Genomic DNA, 13,980 nt, shown 5'->3' with positions numbered 1-13,980 from the left:
ACTGTTATCTAATCCTTCCTTGATGTCCAAGAATTCAGTCAATTACAGCAAGAACGAGAGTTCAAGTCCTTATTTTTCAAGATTGGCAAAATAATGGATTGTATAAGAACCACTGACATTACATCTTCCATCAAAGATATATTCACAACCTACAATAACCACACAAGCATAAAGTCTGGCAACATAGCTTTCAAATATGAAAGACAAGGATCTAGTTTTGTTGATCTGTTTTAAACTTGCCTTAAATACCTTTTAGCCCTCCTCCCAAAGATAACTGAACAAAAACTTGAAAAGCTACCCTTGAGCTCATAGTTTAATCCTAAATCTTCAACCACTAACCTAGACGGTGGGGCCCCTCCCTTGGGCAACTCATATTTCTCACATCCAAATCCATCCGTAGAACCAAAATGTAACCATGAAAATAAGATATGCTTTCCCAGTCTGGGGACCCATCCAGGACCTTGGATTGGATACTACAGCACTCCAACGACTACTCTAAACATCATCCTTGGATTACTCTCTGCCCTTAAAACATAGCCTGTGTAATAACTCTCTTTTTTGCTTTCAGTATTAAAGATATCCATTAGTCACCTTCCTCCACCACTGGTCTACGTGTTTCCTCCCAATGCTTTTCTAAATGACATAAGGTCCTTTTATAATCTTGTACTTCAGTAGTGAATCAGGGAGTATATAGGGTTGTTTTTTTTAAATCCCCAAATTAGTTTCTTTGGACCACTCTAATCAAATGTTGAGCTCCCGCAGTATATCACAAATCCACCAAGTTCTCAGATGTCAGCATAATAGATTCTGGTATATGTTTCCCCAACAACTCATCAAAATAGTCAACATACATTCTTGGAGGATGTCCATTAACTGCTATTAATCAAGTTGACTTAGGGAATAGCCACTGCTATACCTGGCATTAGAAGCATAGGATCTACTTAGTGTTTGGGTACTTGCCAGGAACTTGTAGCCTGGGTTGGCCACTGTTGGAAACAGGATGCTGGGCTTGATGGACCCTTGGTCTGAGACAGTATGGCAATTTCGTATGTTCTTAAGTTTTGCCTCTAGATTCCCTTACAGGACCAATTCCTGTGCTTGTCCAGCTCTGCATAATAAGGCAGAATGAAAAAATTCACCACTTGGTGATCTGGCCATGGGACCACTTCTGTGTCCAAAAACTGCAACTCTTCCTGTCATCAAGCCTGAAAGGAGTGGAAAAACAAACCCAAACAATGGCACCTTGCATGTGTTGGCACTTAAACTAATTGAATCAATTCACTGAACACAAGAGTGGATAAAGGTGCTGTGCATTTAAACAATAAGGCACATCTACATGAAGGTTAAAATGTCCAAGAACTATAAAATAAGGAAAATACATGGACTAGGCCAAAAAGAAATCTTGTACCTCATCCAAAAACTCTTGACTTAGGCCTGGAGGCAATACATCATCAAAATAACAAAGGGAGATGGAAAATCAATCCTAATAAGTAAACTTTCACAGCCTGATGGAGAATCAACAAACAGTTTCAAACTAAGCCAGTAAACTTTAACTATCACAGCCCCCTCTCCCCCCAAGAAACACACAGGGGCTTTTTTTTTTTTTGCCATTATACAAGTAGGCATTATTCAATGCTAAAGCACTTCCTAAGTGTAGACCACACTCGGTCTTTGAACCTCTCCCTGAGAAGAGAGACATCGTGTAAGAGCTGCTGGGCTGCGGCTGGCAGTGTGCCTCAAAGGTTTCTCCTTCAATAATTGTGAAGATAAACTGAACCTCCACAGTCTGGAGAGCAATTCTTGGATGTGCTTGGAATTTGTATGTGAAGCTACTACAAGCAATTGGCTTGAGCGCAGCTGGTTGGTTGGGTTTGTTCTAACATAGCCAGCCAGCCAGGAGGAGAATATAGAACAGGGAAAGAAAGAAGGCAGTGAGGATGCTCAGTTTCTAGCACAGAACCATTATTTTCTGTCCCAACATTCTGTAAAATGAAACCACGTCAATCAGGTAGGTAACTCAGGTCACCAATGTAGCTTCGTATCACAGTGGTCTCTATAATTCTCACCTTCATTGCACCTTTCATCACATTCCCATATTGCACATGCTTGCGAAGATGATTACAGATGGCTCGAAGAGTGGGATGAACCTCTATACAAAATTTACATCTGTACCCCACGACTCGCTTCTCCCTAAAAGACTCTGGTATTTCTTCCAGGTGACCCAACATCTGGTTAAATGAAATTAATATATGTATATAGATATATAGAGATATATATACCTGTATAGTCTTTAGAAAAGTTCAATACAAAAATGTTTTACGTGGGATACAAAAGATTCTGCCCAAACACCATTTTGGGAAAGAAAGGCATTTCAGTTTATAACTGCTAGCAATATTGTACTTGAAACCCTCGTGCCTTAATGTTTAATGTGATTACGCAATAGCACATAATTATATTCATTTCTCATCTTTAACACAAGCTTGTTTACGGAATGAGAGCAACATGACGGACTCACAGTTAATGATAACCTCAGGGTGCAATTTGTTTCTATCAGCCTTATAATAAAAATCATGTCTAAAATAGTACACATTAAAAGGCCAATTTTCAAGGGATGATGCAATGGGGCCAAGACTTACGTGCACAACCCCCGAGTTTTGCAAGGCTGAACATGGCAATGCGCGCCATGTTACCTGTGTAACTTTACTAGTGGTCCTGATGAGGCGATTTTTGGGCCAGAGGGATCCTGAATTCCGGGGGAGGGGAGAAAGAGAGACAGATAATATGACACTTTATATATCTCCCACTGTAAGGGGGACACTCAACTCAGAGTGAGTTTTTTTTTGGGGGGGAGAGACGGTTTGACAAGACCTTGCACCCTAGGCAGACCAAAGTACCACCGCTCCCCCAAAACCCACCCCGAGTTGAAAGTGCCCCTTTTACAGTGGGAGATATGAGTGTCAGATTGTCTGTCTTTCTCTCTCTCGGTCACTTGTACGAGTACGAGCGCAAAGGCTCCACACATACGCGTGGTAGGGATATTTTAAATGATACATGTGTACTGGCACGCACAACATAAAATTAAGTGTAATTTTGCTCGCATGCCCAATGTGTGTGTTTATGGGCGTGCGCATGTTCCTTTTCAAATTTACCTGTTAAGAGTGCTTAGTAAATGAGAGACAAAACTCAGGAAGAATCTTTGAGGGTTCGAAGCAAAAGATTAATCTACACTAGTGCGCCTGCAGCCTGTCTCTTGGAAGATGTATGCTCATTAGAACCCTTAAATGTGACTCTTCTATGGTACAATATTTTTAAAACAGCACAAAACTAAATGAAGATAATTTTTTTCTTCCGATGTAAGCTTTAATAGGAAAACGGAATATGGCTCTTGTTGTGTAGCTTGCTGCTCAAGTGTCTCACTGGGAAATGAATGTTGTCTATGTGATCTGTTCAAAATGACTTACTGGGTTCGCTGGCACACTAATATGGCTGCTAATGAATAATTTACAGGCACTACCATCAAGCATGATCCTAGTGTGGTGGTGCTCACTGGCAATGGAGGAAATCAAATAATGCACTTACCCTTTCCTGTCTGAAATCTGCAAACGCACTTTCTGTATATTTCTGCTTGCTCAGAAGCTGCTTCCTTCTCTCTTGACGTTTGGCCCGCTTCTGGAATTCTTCGTTGTGACTATTCAAGTGTGAGGTTAGCTCGAATATGTTATTTAATTTGCTGTCACAGTGCTTGCACTGAAAAGTGCCGTTGAGAGAGCGGGTGGCACTACCTAGAATTGTAAAGTCCCTTCTCAAATCTTTACTGTGGTGGTCTGTGTAATGCATGCACAGCAGTTCAGCCGTACTGAAAGATAGTTTGAAACATTTTATACATCTGAAAGGGAGCCACTCAGCTTCCTTAGTCTCAGGCTCCACCTCAGGTTGTTCAAAGTCATTTTTATCCTTCAAAATCCTTTCGGCGTCAAGCTCCTCAGCATAGACAGGAGTAAAATAGCACCCTAGTTTACTTGCATGCTGCTTCTTGGGGAAAACGCCGGGATGACGCTTCATATAATGTGCCACTATACCCTTTTTGCTGAAGGACTGGAAGGAGCACAATGAGCATTTTTTCTTTTCCACTGCTCTCTTCAATTCCTCGCTTAATTGGGGAGAATCATCTTTCGGAGGGGAAGGAATGACTACTTTATTTGGCTTGTCACTAACTGTCCTGGATGCTGCTAAACAATGGGTATAATATGCATCGATATCATGTCGCTTTTGGTAGTGTGCCGCAAGCCCTTTGCGAATAGGATTGGTGTAGGTACATAACGCACATTTGAAAAGGTTGTTCTTGCCCTCCGGCTGTGCCCGGACATTGTTGTGTTTGATACGGTAGTGCCTTGCTATCCCTTTCCTGGTGGAGCAGAAATATTTGCAGAGCTGGCACCTGAACACCGTGTGGGAAACCAAACGAGATCGTGAAAAGCAAGATGACGATACGGGAACATCTGCAACCTCATCTGGTGCCAAGGTCTCAGCAATCTCTTCTTCTGAGATGGTCTCTGGCTCAACAGAAACAGTTTCTTTCGGTAGCGATTGTGAAAGCATGTCAAACTCTGGCTGATCATGGTATTTTTCATAGTGAATTTTTAGTTTTTCAAGGGTTCCGTGGGTGTAAGGGCACAATTTACACCTATAAGCACCATATCCTTGCTTAAAAACCCTACTTGTTTCTTCCATGTCATTCTGTGAGATATCAACAGACCGTTCCACATCATGTACAAAATCTTCTGCTGTGACCTTTATAGAAGGATGCCGTTTCTGGTAGTGTGTGAGAACACCATGGATGCGTGTGTTAATGTATGGGCAATGTCTGCATTTATACACAGATCCTGGGTTAATATCTATATCTTGAGCAAAATCGGCAGCCTTAACTTTCATGCCAGGATGCTTTTTGCCGTAATGAGTTAGAAGGCCATGCAGGTTATTATACTCAGACTGACAAACTGTGCATTGGTAAGGAGAGGAAGATATGGCTGGATTTGCAGAGGTCAGGTGAACAGTCTTTTCGTGGGAAAGGCTTGATTTATTAGGGCTCTCTTTTTCTGAGTGAGCATTTGAGACTGCCTTCTGCAGAGACTTATTTCGGGGTGTTGTAACCTCTTGAGATGGAGTGCTGGCTTTTTCAGCAGCATCTTTTTCTTTAATGATATCTAGCAATACAGATTCATCACCATTCATAGCCCAGGGATGAAGGGCCTGATAGTGGTTAGTAATGTCCCAAATGGAAGATGCCTCAAAAGTACAGTCTCTGCATTTATAGGTCCTTGCTTCTGACTGTACCGCCTGGAGAGGAGAAGAGAGATCCGGCCCTGCCCAGAGCTTAGTTGCCATGTAGGTGTAGTCAACATAATGTTCTGGGTGTCTCCTTTGGTAATGTATGAGCAGACCACTGGGCTCTGCATGTGAATAGATGCACCACTCACAGTGATAGCCAGCCTCTATTAATCCATCTAAAAATGCCCATCGCATAATCGAAGTGACTGTGGCTTTCAAATTAGCATGATCTTTCTTCATGTGCTTTCTCAGTGCATAAAAGTAAGGCGTCGAATAGGAACAATGCCTACATTTGAGACTTCGAAGCTTATTTTTGTCACGTTCACCACTGGAAAGGGGTGCATGCATGCCGACAGCAGGCTTTTTCTGTTCTCTGTCGCACAGACTCCTGATAGTAGCTGTGTGCTGTCTAATCATATCTGCATTTGCTTTAAAATCACGGTGTTTCTTTTGATAGTGAATTAGCACCCCTTTGACAGTTTGATTTCCATAATCACAATGCTGGCAGAAGAACATCTCATTCTCCTGAAGTGGCATACCACTCTTTTTCATCTGTTGCATAGTCGGCCTTTTTGATGAATTGCCTTGTGTTGCCTCTCCACTTCTCATCAATGCTGCTGTGGGAGGTGCTTGTCGAATGTATTTAGCAGTAACCTTAATTTCTGGATGTCTTTTCTGATAGTGGACAAGCACTCCAACAACAGAACGATTGCTATACGAGCAATGTTTGCAGTAATAGAGCTCAACATTCAAGTCTGCTGGTGAAGACATGTTGGAAACTTTGGGTGGCATGGGTGGACCTGCATCATAAGCAAGTTGGGAAATGGCAGAACCTCTTTCAACAGACACAACGCGCATTGTTTTTTGTATCCTGAAATAGGAAGCTTTCTGTTCAGGGTGCTTTTTTTGATAATGCACCAAAACAGAATGCATATTTGGGCTTGCAAATGAGCATACATCACAGTCATAAACCACAACACTATTAACTGAAGAATCCTTGTGATTATCACTGTCAGGACCAAAAGATTTTGTAGCATTTTTGTTATAAGCTGAAGACATGTTTGTCCCATGGGATGCTGGTGTGGATGTGGCCATGTTTTTGGGAGCAGAATTCAAAATTTCTCTCAAGGTTTGGGACTCAGAATTTAATTCTTCTTGCTGTTCAATAACATAGCTAGAGAATATCATTGCATTGTTAATTTTCACTGTTGGGTGCATTCTTTGGTAATGTGGCATGAGGCTTCTAACATTTGGGCTAGTGTAAGAACAAAAACGACATCTATATATCAAATCCGATTGATCGAAATTAAGCACGTTCATTGCTTCAGGATGATGTTCAGCATAATGTTGCTGCAAATCCTCAAAGTTTGTATAGTCGATGTAGCATTCTAGACATCTGTAAACTGCACTGTGGTCATTAGGGTCCAAGATATACCTGAAGCTGAATTTGATATACGGATGCATTCGTTGATAATGGGTGCTCACACTCCTGGCAGATTTGTTGCTGAAATCACAGTGTTTGCAGTAGTACAGTCTTTCAGAATCTTCACTAAACTCTGCATTTTCACTATTTTGATCAATTCCACCATACATACTAGACTGGCTGCAGGAACCTGATGCATTCTGTCCTTGCTGATCCTTGAGGTCACCAGAAAAATATAAATCATCCTCATCTTCTGATAAAGTCAACTCAATCTCTGCTCCGTTGGTAGAGGCATAATCTTGTGGTACATTTCTGTAGTTAGTGTCTTTCTGATGAGCCGAAGGATCTCTCGTCCAAATCTGCTCAGGAGTATATGAACCTGATGCCTCTATCATTTGCTCTGCTTGCTCCTCTTCCTTGTCTAACTCTACTTCTATCTCCACTTCATTTTCTTCATCATCTTCCTCCTCATCTTCAACATTAATCACTGAATCCTCTTGCTGTTTAGTTTGGCTGATTTTACTTTGAAGGTTGCTTGCTATCTCATCAATTCTAGTTCTCTTTTTCACTGGTGACAAGTCCAAAGGAAAGTCATTAGACATCTTTCTAGAGGCTTTTGCTACAAAATTATTTTTAGAAGATAACCCAAGAATAGAAGTTTGACTTTTCTTCACAGTGCTGGAAGAAGCATTGGTATCTGCCTCAAGGTCTTGTGAAATGTTTGTCTGTTGTCCAGAAATGTTTGGTACATTGTCGCAAAAGGAATGCTTGTGTTGCTGGTGAACTCGCAAACCTTTCAACGTAGTTGTGGAGTAGTTACATATTGTGCATTTGTATGGATGCTGTTGAGACGACAGCTGGGAAGATTCCATCAAAATTCCAGACTTTCTGCCATTTACACCTTCATAAGATAGTGGACTATCACCCATAGGAGGAGGAATGCATTCATTGTGAGAGTTCATAGCATCCCAATCAGATGGTACACCCGTGTGAAACTGTTTATGATGTGCACCAAGCTTTAATGGACTTTTGCAAGAAAATGGGCATTCATCACATTTGTATACAGAAGTTTTTCCAGAGAGATGGATATTTTCTATATGTCGAGAAATACTGCGCCGATGCATGGTGAGGAAGGGGCAAAAGGGACACTGAAATCTATTCATGTACCTCCTAAAAGGAATTCCTTTTGTTTCCAGTAATTTGTCACTTTCAGACCCTAACAGTAGCTCTCCAGAAAGTCCTGATGTCTGATGGTCTATAGAGCTCAAGCCATTTTCACTTTCCATGTCAATAAGCTCATCATCAGAACTGGAATCATTTAGCATGCTGTTAGTTTCCATGTCGGCACTAGAATTTGTCATATCAGTCATTCCATAAGGAGATCTATCTACCATACTCATCATATTAGAGTTGTGAGGTGATTTGGGCTTCATCTGAGGATAAGAAACGGAAGAAAACTTGGAAGATGTAGAATTGCATCTAGGAAGCAAATTGCTCATAGAGCTTCTGATATTAGAAATGCTAGCATTGGACATATCACATCCTGTAGCATTTAAAGGCATGAAGCTAGCATTAGAGGTGGGACTCTGTGCAGTTTTTGTTTGTAGATCGGAAACATTTGTACCATCCTGTTGTCTTAGTCTTGACAATATTTTCACCATGCTACGATGCTTTTTCATCATGTGATCACACCAGCGTTCCCTTCGTGGAGTTTGATAACTACACCATTCACAACAAAAGTTTCCTCTAGATTTTGTTAGAGGTTTAACCATGGATTCTAGAATACTGCGCTCCACTACTTCTGCCGGAAGTTCCTTGCATCCTTCTTGCAGTGACACAGACGAAGATGCAGACTCCGATACAGTAGCAGGTAAAGAAGTCTCTTTTAGACTATTTTTATGGTACATTTTTTGATGTTTAATAATTCTTGCTCGCCTTGGTGATTTGTAGGTACAAAACTGGCAAGAAAAAACCTTGCCAAATCCATCATGCATCATGATGTTGTAATTTAAGGCTCCATCTATAGCAGCTCCAGATGAACTCTCTCCAGACTGACCATGTACCTTTCTGGTATGCTCTATGAGGAGGATTTTTGATCTGAAATAACGCACACAGAATTTGCACTGAAAAAACTTGTTTGTTGGTTTAGGATTGGATATGATATTCTGACCATAAAAACCTGAGCTTTGTCCATAATAGGTTCCAGTCCCCATCTGAGCTACATTTTGTCCTAAAGAAAGAAACAAAAAAAACAAAAAATGGAATTCATTACAAATTTTAAAATATTTGCTTTCATAAAGAAATAACACTGTAAAAGAATCACAGCTTCTAAAAATTAAATGCCCAATATTTAAAAATATCCAGGTAACTTAGAAGGGATATTCAGCGGCATGGCTATGCCACTGAATATACCCAGATAAGTTCTAGTTAGCCGGATAAGTTACATTCAGCTAACTTTAGACCTGCAATCGAGCAGATCTACCTTATTTGGTTAATTTAACTAGATAAGTCCGAATATCGGCACTTATCTGGTTAAGATAACTGGATAAGTAGTCCCAGCCCCGATCCCCCCATTTGCCCATCTCCATGATATCCAGCTATCTACCTATCTAGATAAATACTTATCCAGCTAAGTGACATCCACTGAACATAGCCAGCTAGTCAGTGGCTGCCACAGCTGAATAAGTCTCTATTTATTTGGCTAAGTAGGGCTAAATATCAGCCTCCCCATGTAAAGCACACCAAGCAATGTTGTAAATGTTGTTTTCAAGATAGTGTCCTCTCACAAAGGAGTCTGAAAATTCAGAGTGATTAGGAAACCAGTGGCATATAAGATTAAATGTGAATTTAGGTTCTTTAGATTATGGCTATCAAGAAACAAGAAAAGCTATATAGAATGGCATCTAATCAAAGGATGAAGTTATCCTCTGGGGAAAAAAAAAAGCTTTTCTGACTGTCTTATCTTTTTCAGCAAAAAAGACATTTACGAAGAAATATGGTCATGGAGGTAATTTTCAAAAGGATTTACAGGCTTAGAACTGGTTTTACACGTGAAAATGCACTTTATATGTGTAAGTGGGTTTTTGAAAATTGCTATGATAGTTATGTTACATTTATGCGCGTAACTTCTTTGAAAATTACCTCCATACTGTTTGTTCACTTACATTAATGGATTGGTGAAAGGAGCCTCAAAAACGACAAGGATGGAGAGAAGTAGGTTTGGTTATTACCAGTATAGTAAAACTATGGAATATTCACCCACGGGAAGTTGTTCTGGTTACATCTGTCGACATGTTTAAAGAGGCGCTCGGACGAGCTTCTGGATAATAAAATGATCAGCAGAAATAATACCTGCTTAGATTTCAGGTGCCAATTCAGGTAAATGCCATTTTGGAATTATGAAGGCAATTCCTCTTGTGTGGGCAATTTTGCATCTCACTGGAATCACTTCTTAAACATGTCTGCAGATTTTCTGTTTGTCTTTTCTTGAATCACCATTAGGGAGTTAACAGAGAAGCCAGTGAAGCTGAACATGACAAACATGTGGTCTTACCGCAACATTACATGCCATGCTATCAATACAAACTACAGGCCAATCATTATTCAATTTTCCCTCAGATGAGTTGGAAACACATCCCTTTGTGTTTCAACACACATTTATCCAACTATAGGACTTATTCACTAAGGCATTTTTCCCCTTCTGTGTCTACGGGAAAATGCCTTGATGAATCGGGCCCCATATTTGGAATTCAAATGAATGCATCTCAAATTCATTTCAGATTAAATTAAATTAAATGAAGAATGTACCATGACAAGCACATATGATTATGATGGATATCCAACATGGAAACCCTAGGACAAGAGGTTCAAGCTCTACAATTACAAAATTCTTAGCCGTACAGATATCAAATATAGTATACGTTAAATAAGTCTTCCTAATAAGAACTTATTAGAATATTCTTTAATTCTTCAGGAGGGGTGGTATTTAAAGGAAATGCTGTGATATAATCTCACTAGTTCTTTAGCAAAATTGAGTACAGCAGAATTGCTTACCTGTAACAGGTGTTCTCCTAGGACAGCAGGATGTTAGTCCTCACACATGGGTGACATCATCAGATGGAGCCTGGCACAGAAAACGTTTGTCAAAGTTTCTAGAAATTTGACTGGCACACTGAGCATGCCCAGCATGCCTCTATCCACATAGGGTCCCCTCTTCAGTCTCGTAATATAGAATTCACGAAAAATAAAACCACCATAGGAGAAACCCAACTCTGTGGGGTGGTGAGTGGGTTTCATGAGGACTAAAATCATGCTGTCCTAGGAGAACACCTGTTACAGGTAAGCAGTTCTATTTTCTCCTAGGACAAGCAGGAAGGTAGTTCTCACACATGGGTAAATATGTAGCTACAGGCTGCTCCCAAACTTTACTAAACTCACAGGCAATTAACTGGGTGCCAATGGGCACAACAACTCCGATGCTGTGGGAAACAGCCGAAAAGGGCCCTAGGCAGGAAGAGTTCGGTTCTATAGCTGAAAGAGATTCCAAAGGATAGACTGGCTGAAACTGCTGTTATGTCAGCCATCCCTGTCCAAACAGTAATGGGCAGCGAACATGTGGAGCGAACTCCATGTTGCAACTTTGCAGATCTCGGCCACGGGGACCGCTCACAAGTGGGCCACCGAATCAGACATGGCTCTGACGGAGTGAGCCTTGATATGGCCTCCAAGCTGAAGGCCCGCCTGCGCATAGTAGAAGGAAATACAATCCTCCAGCCAGTTGGACAGTGTTTGCTTGGTAACCGCAACTCCCAATTTATTCTTGTCGAAAGAGATGAAGATCTGTAGGGACTGTCTATGGCTTGCTGTCCACTTGAGGTAGAAAGCTAAGGCCCTCTTGCAATCCAAACTGTACAGAGCCCGTTCGGCCTGATGTGAATGGGGCCTGGGAAAAAAGGTGAGCAGAATGATTGACTGGTTAAGATGAAAATCAATCACCACCTTAGGCAGGAACTTAGGGTGGTCCTCTGTATTCACCCTATCATGAAAGAACTTTGTGTAGGGCGGATATGTCACCAACGCCTGAAGCTCACTGACCCTGTGCACCGAAGTGACTGCAACCAAGAAGATGACCTTCCAGGTCAGGTACCTCAGTGGCTCAAAAGGATCTTTCTATGAGCTGAGCTAACACCACGTTGAGATCCCAGGACACAACAAGAGGTTACAGGGGAGGCTTCAGCTGAAGCAAACCCTGCATGAACCATCCTACTATGGATTGCAGAGAAGGGCAAACAGTCAACACCCTGGTGGTAGGCCCCTATGGCACTCAGGTGTACTTTGACAGAGTTGGTCTTCAGACCATCATCCGACAGGTGTAGCAAGTAGTCAAGCACCTTTGGAGTGGGCAAGAGAACAGATCCAAGCCGTAGCTCTCACACCAGATGTAAAACCTCTGACTGACTGGTGGAAGGTTTCCTGGAAGCTACAAGGACCCGAGACACACTGTCAGAGAGGTCAAGGGGCTGCAGAATCTAGCCTTTCAACATCTAGGCTGTCAGAGACAATGCCTGAAGTTGGGATGGCACAGCCTGCCCTGATCCTACGTGATCAGGTTGGGGGAGGTCCTCAGACTGATCAATTCTCTGACCGAGAGATCCCGCAGGAGCGGAAACCAGACCTGCCTTGGCCAACGAGGGGCAATGAAAATCATGGTCCCCCCTGTCCTGTCGGAGCTTCAGGAGAATCTTCATCACCAGAGAAAGTGGAGGATACACATACAGAAGGCAACCCAATGGTGGGCAAAGGCGTCAGAGGCTGGCTTTCCATCTCCCCTATACAGGGAGCAGACGTGCCTCACCTAGATGTTGCAGGGGGAGGCGAAGTGGTCCATGTCTGGGACCCCCAAAGGTGGAAGATGCGATCCACTACCGCCTGATCCAGGGACCACTCGTGGGGTTGGAATGTTCGACTCAGCCGGTCTGCCACCACATTCTTCGTCCCGGCTACATACATGGCTCAGAGCAGCATGCCCTAGGACTGATCCTATGACCAAATCTGAATAGCCTCCTGACAGAGGAGGAATGATTCCATACCTCCCTGCTTGTTAAAGTACTATATCGCCACTTGGTTTTCGGTCTGTATCAGGACCGCCTGGTTGGCCAAGCGATCCTGGAATGCCCAGAGTGCATATCGGATTGCTCGAAGCTCTAGGAAGTTGATCTGGCATTGAGTTTCCTGAGTGGACCAGAGACCTTGCATGTGGAGGTCGTCCACATGCGCACCCCAACCCAGGGTGGAAGCATCTGTGGTAAGCACAACCTGGGTCAGGGGGTACTGAAAAAAAAAAACCCTACTCCAGATTGGACAGACTCTCTGTTAAGCGCCACACCATTTTTTATGACGCTTATGGCCAGGGAGACAAGAACACTTAGATTTTTGTTGAAAGCATAATTTTTTATTATTCAATATAAGTATTCTTGGGAGATGCTGATGCCATGCCTCCTACAAACTGTCCACCAGCATCTCTTCGTATACAGGAACTGATCCTTCTTTTATAGATAACATACAATATTGCAGAAGATTCTAGTGTGTGTGACTGCCCATTTACATAGGTTGTCATGTCAACTGCATGATAAGATCATCCCTAGCTACCCCTGATTACTTTTTTCCAGGTGTGGCCCATTTACCATCACTCTCGAGATAGTCCTTTGTTCTGTTAAAATCTTACTTGTCAGAGCAATTAACAACTCTGTGGCTGTGTTTATAGAAACTCCTGAGAATTAGTGCCTGAAGCTCCCGCTGTTGGTTTCTTCTTTGTATGAACTTATGAATAAGCATCATCTTGGAGCCAGCCTGTCCAGATATCCTGAAAAACCTGCAAGTCATTCTTAATAAGTCACTTAGGGTTCATTCAGCCCAGGCAGGCTAAGAAAACCGAGGACTCTGGGATAAGTGCAAGGTGTTGCATATAGGGAAAAATAATCCTTGCTGTAGTTACACGATGTTAGGTTCCATATTAGGAGCTACCACCCAGGAAAAAGATCTAGGCATCATAGTGGATAATACATTGAAATCGTCAGCTCAGTGTGCTGCAGCAGTCAAAAAAGCAAACAGAATGTTAGGAATTATTAGGAAGGGAATGGTTAATAGAACGGAAAATGTCATAAGGCCTCTATATCGCTCCATGGTGAGACTGCACCTTGAATACTGTGTACAATTCTGGTCGCCGCATC

The 13,980-nt window shown here is 42.1% G+C and overlaps 1 protein-coding gene across 3 annotated transcripts in view; it reads right to left on the bottom strand.

Moving 5' to 3' along the window:
• ZNF462 (zinc finger protein 462) overlaps nt 1-13,980 on the bottom strand; it is a 309,667-nt gene that overhangs the window by 158,303 nt on the left and 137,384 nt on the right. For 2 of the 3 annotated variants that reach the window (XM_029604896.1, XM_029604891.1), the window contains exons 4-5: nt 3,580-8,981; nt 2,067-2,228 (exon numbers count right to left, since the gene is read on the bottom strand). In XM_029604896.1, coding sequence (XP_029460756.1) covers nt 2,067-2,228; nt 3,580-8,981 — 5,564 coding nt within the window. The remainder of the gene's footprint in view (nt 1-2,066; nt 2,229-3,579; nt 8,982-13,980) is intronic. The other variant, XM_029604894.1, reaches the window with a different exon arrangement.

The sequence above is a fragment of the Rhinatrema bivittatum genome, chromosome 1 (assembly GCF_901001135.1).
Source record: "Rhinatrema bivittatum chromosome 1, aRhiBiv1.1, whole genome shotgun sequence".
Classification (NCBI taxonomy): domain Eukaryota; kingdom Metazoa; phylum Chordata; class Amphibia; order Gymnophiona; family Rhinatrematidae; genus Rhinatrema; species Rhinatrema bivittatum.
Note: the sequence above shows the minus strand (reverse complement) of the source record. Positions and strands in the feature narration are given on the sequence as shown.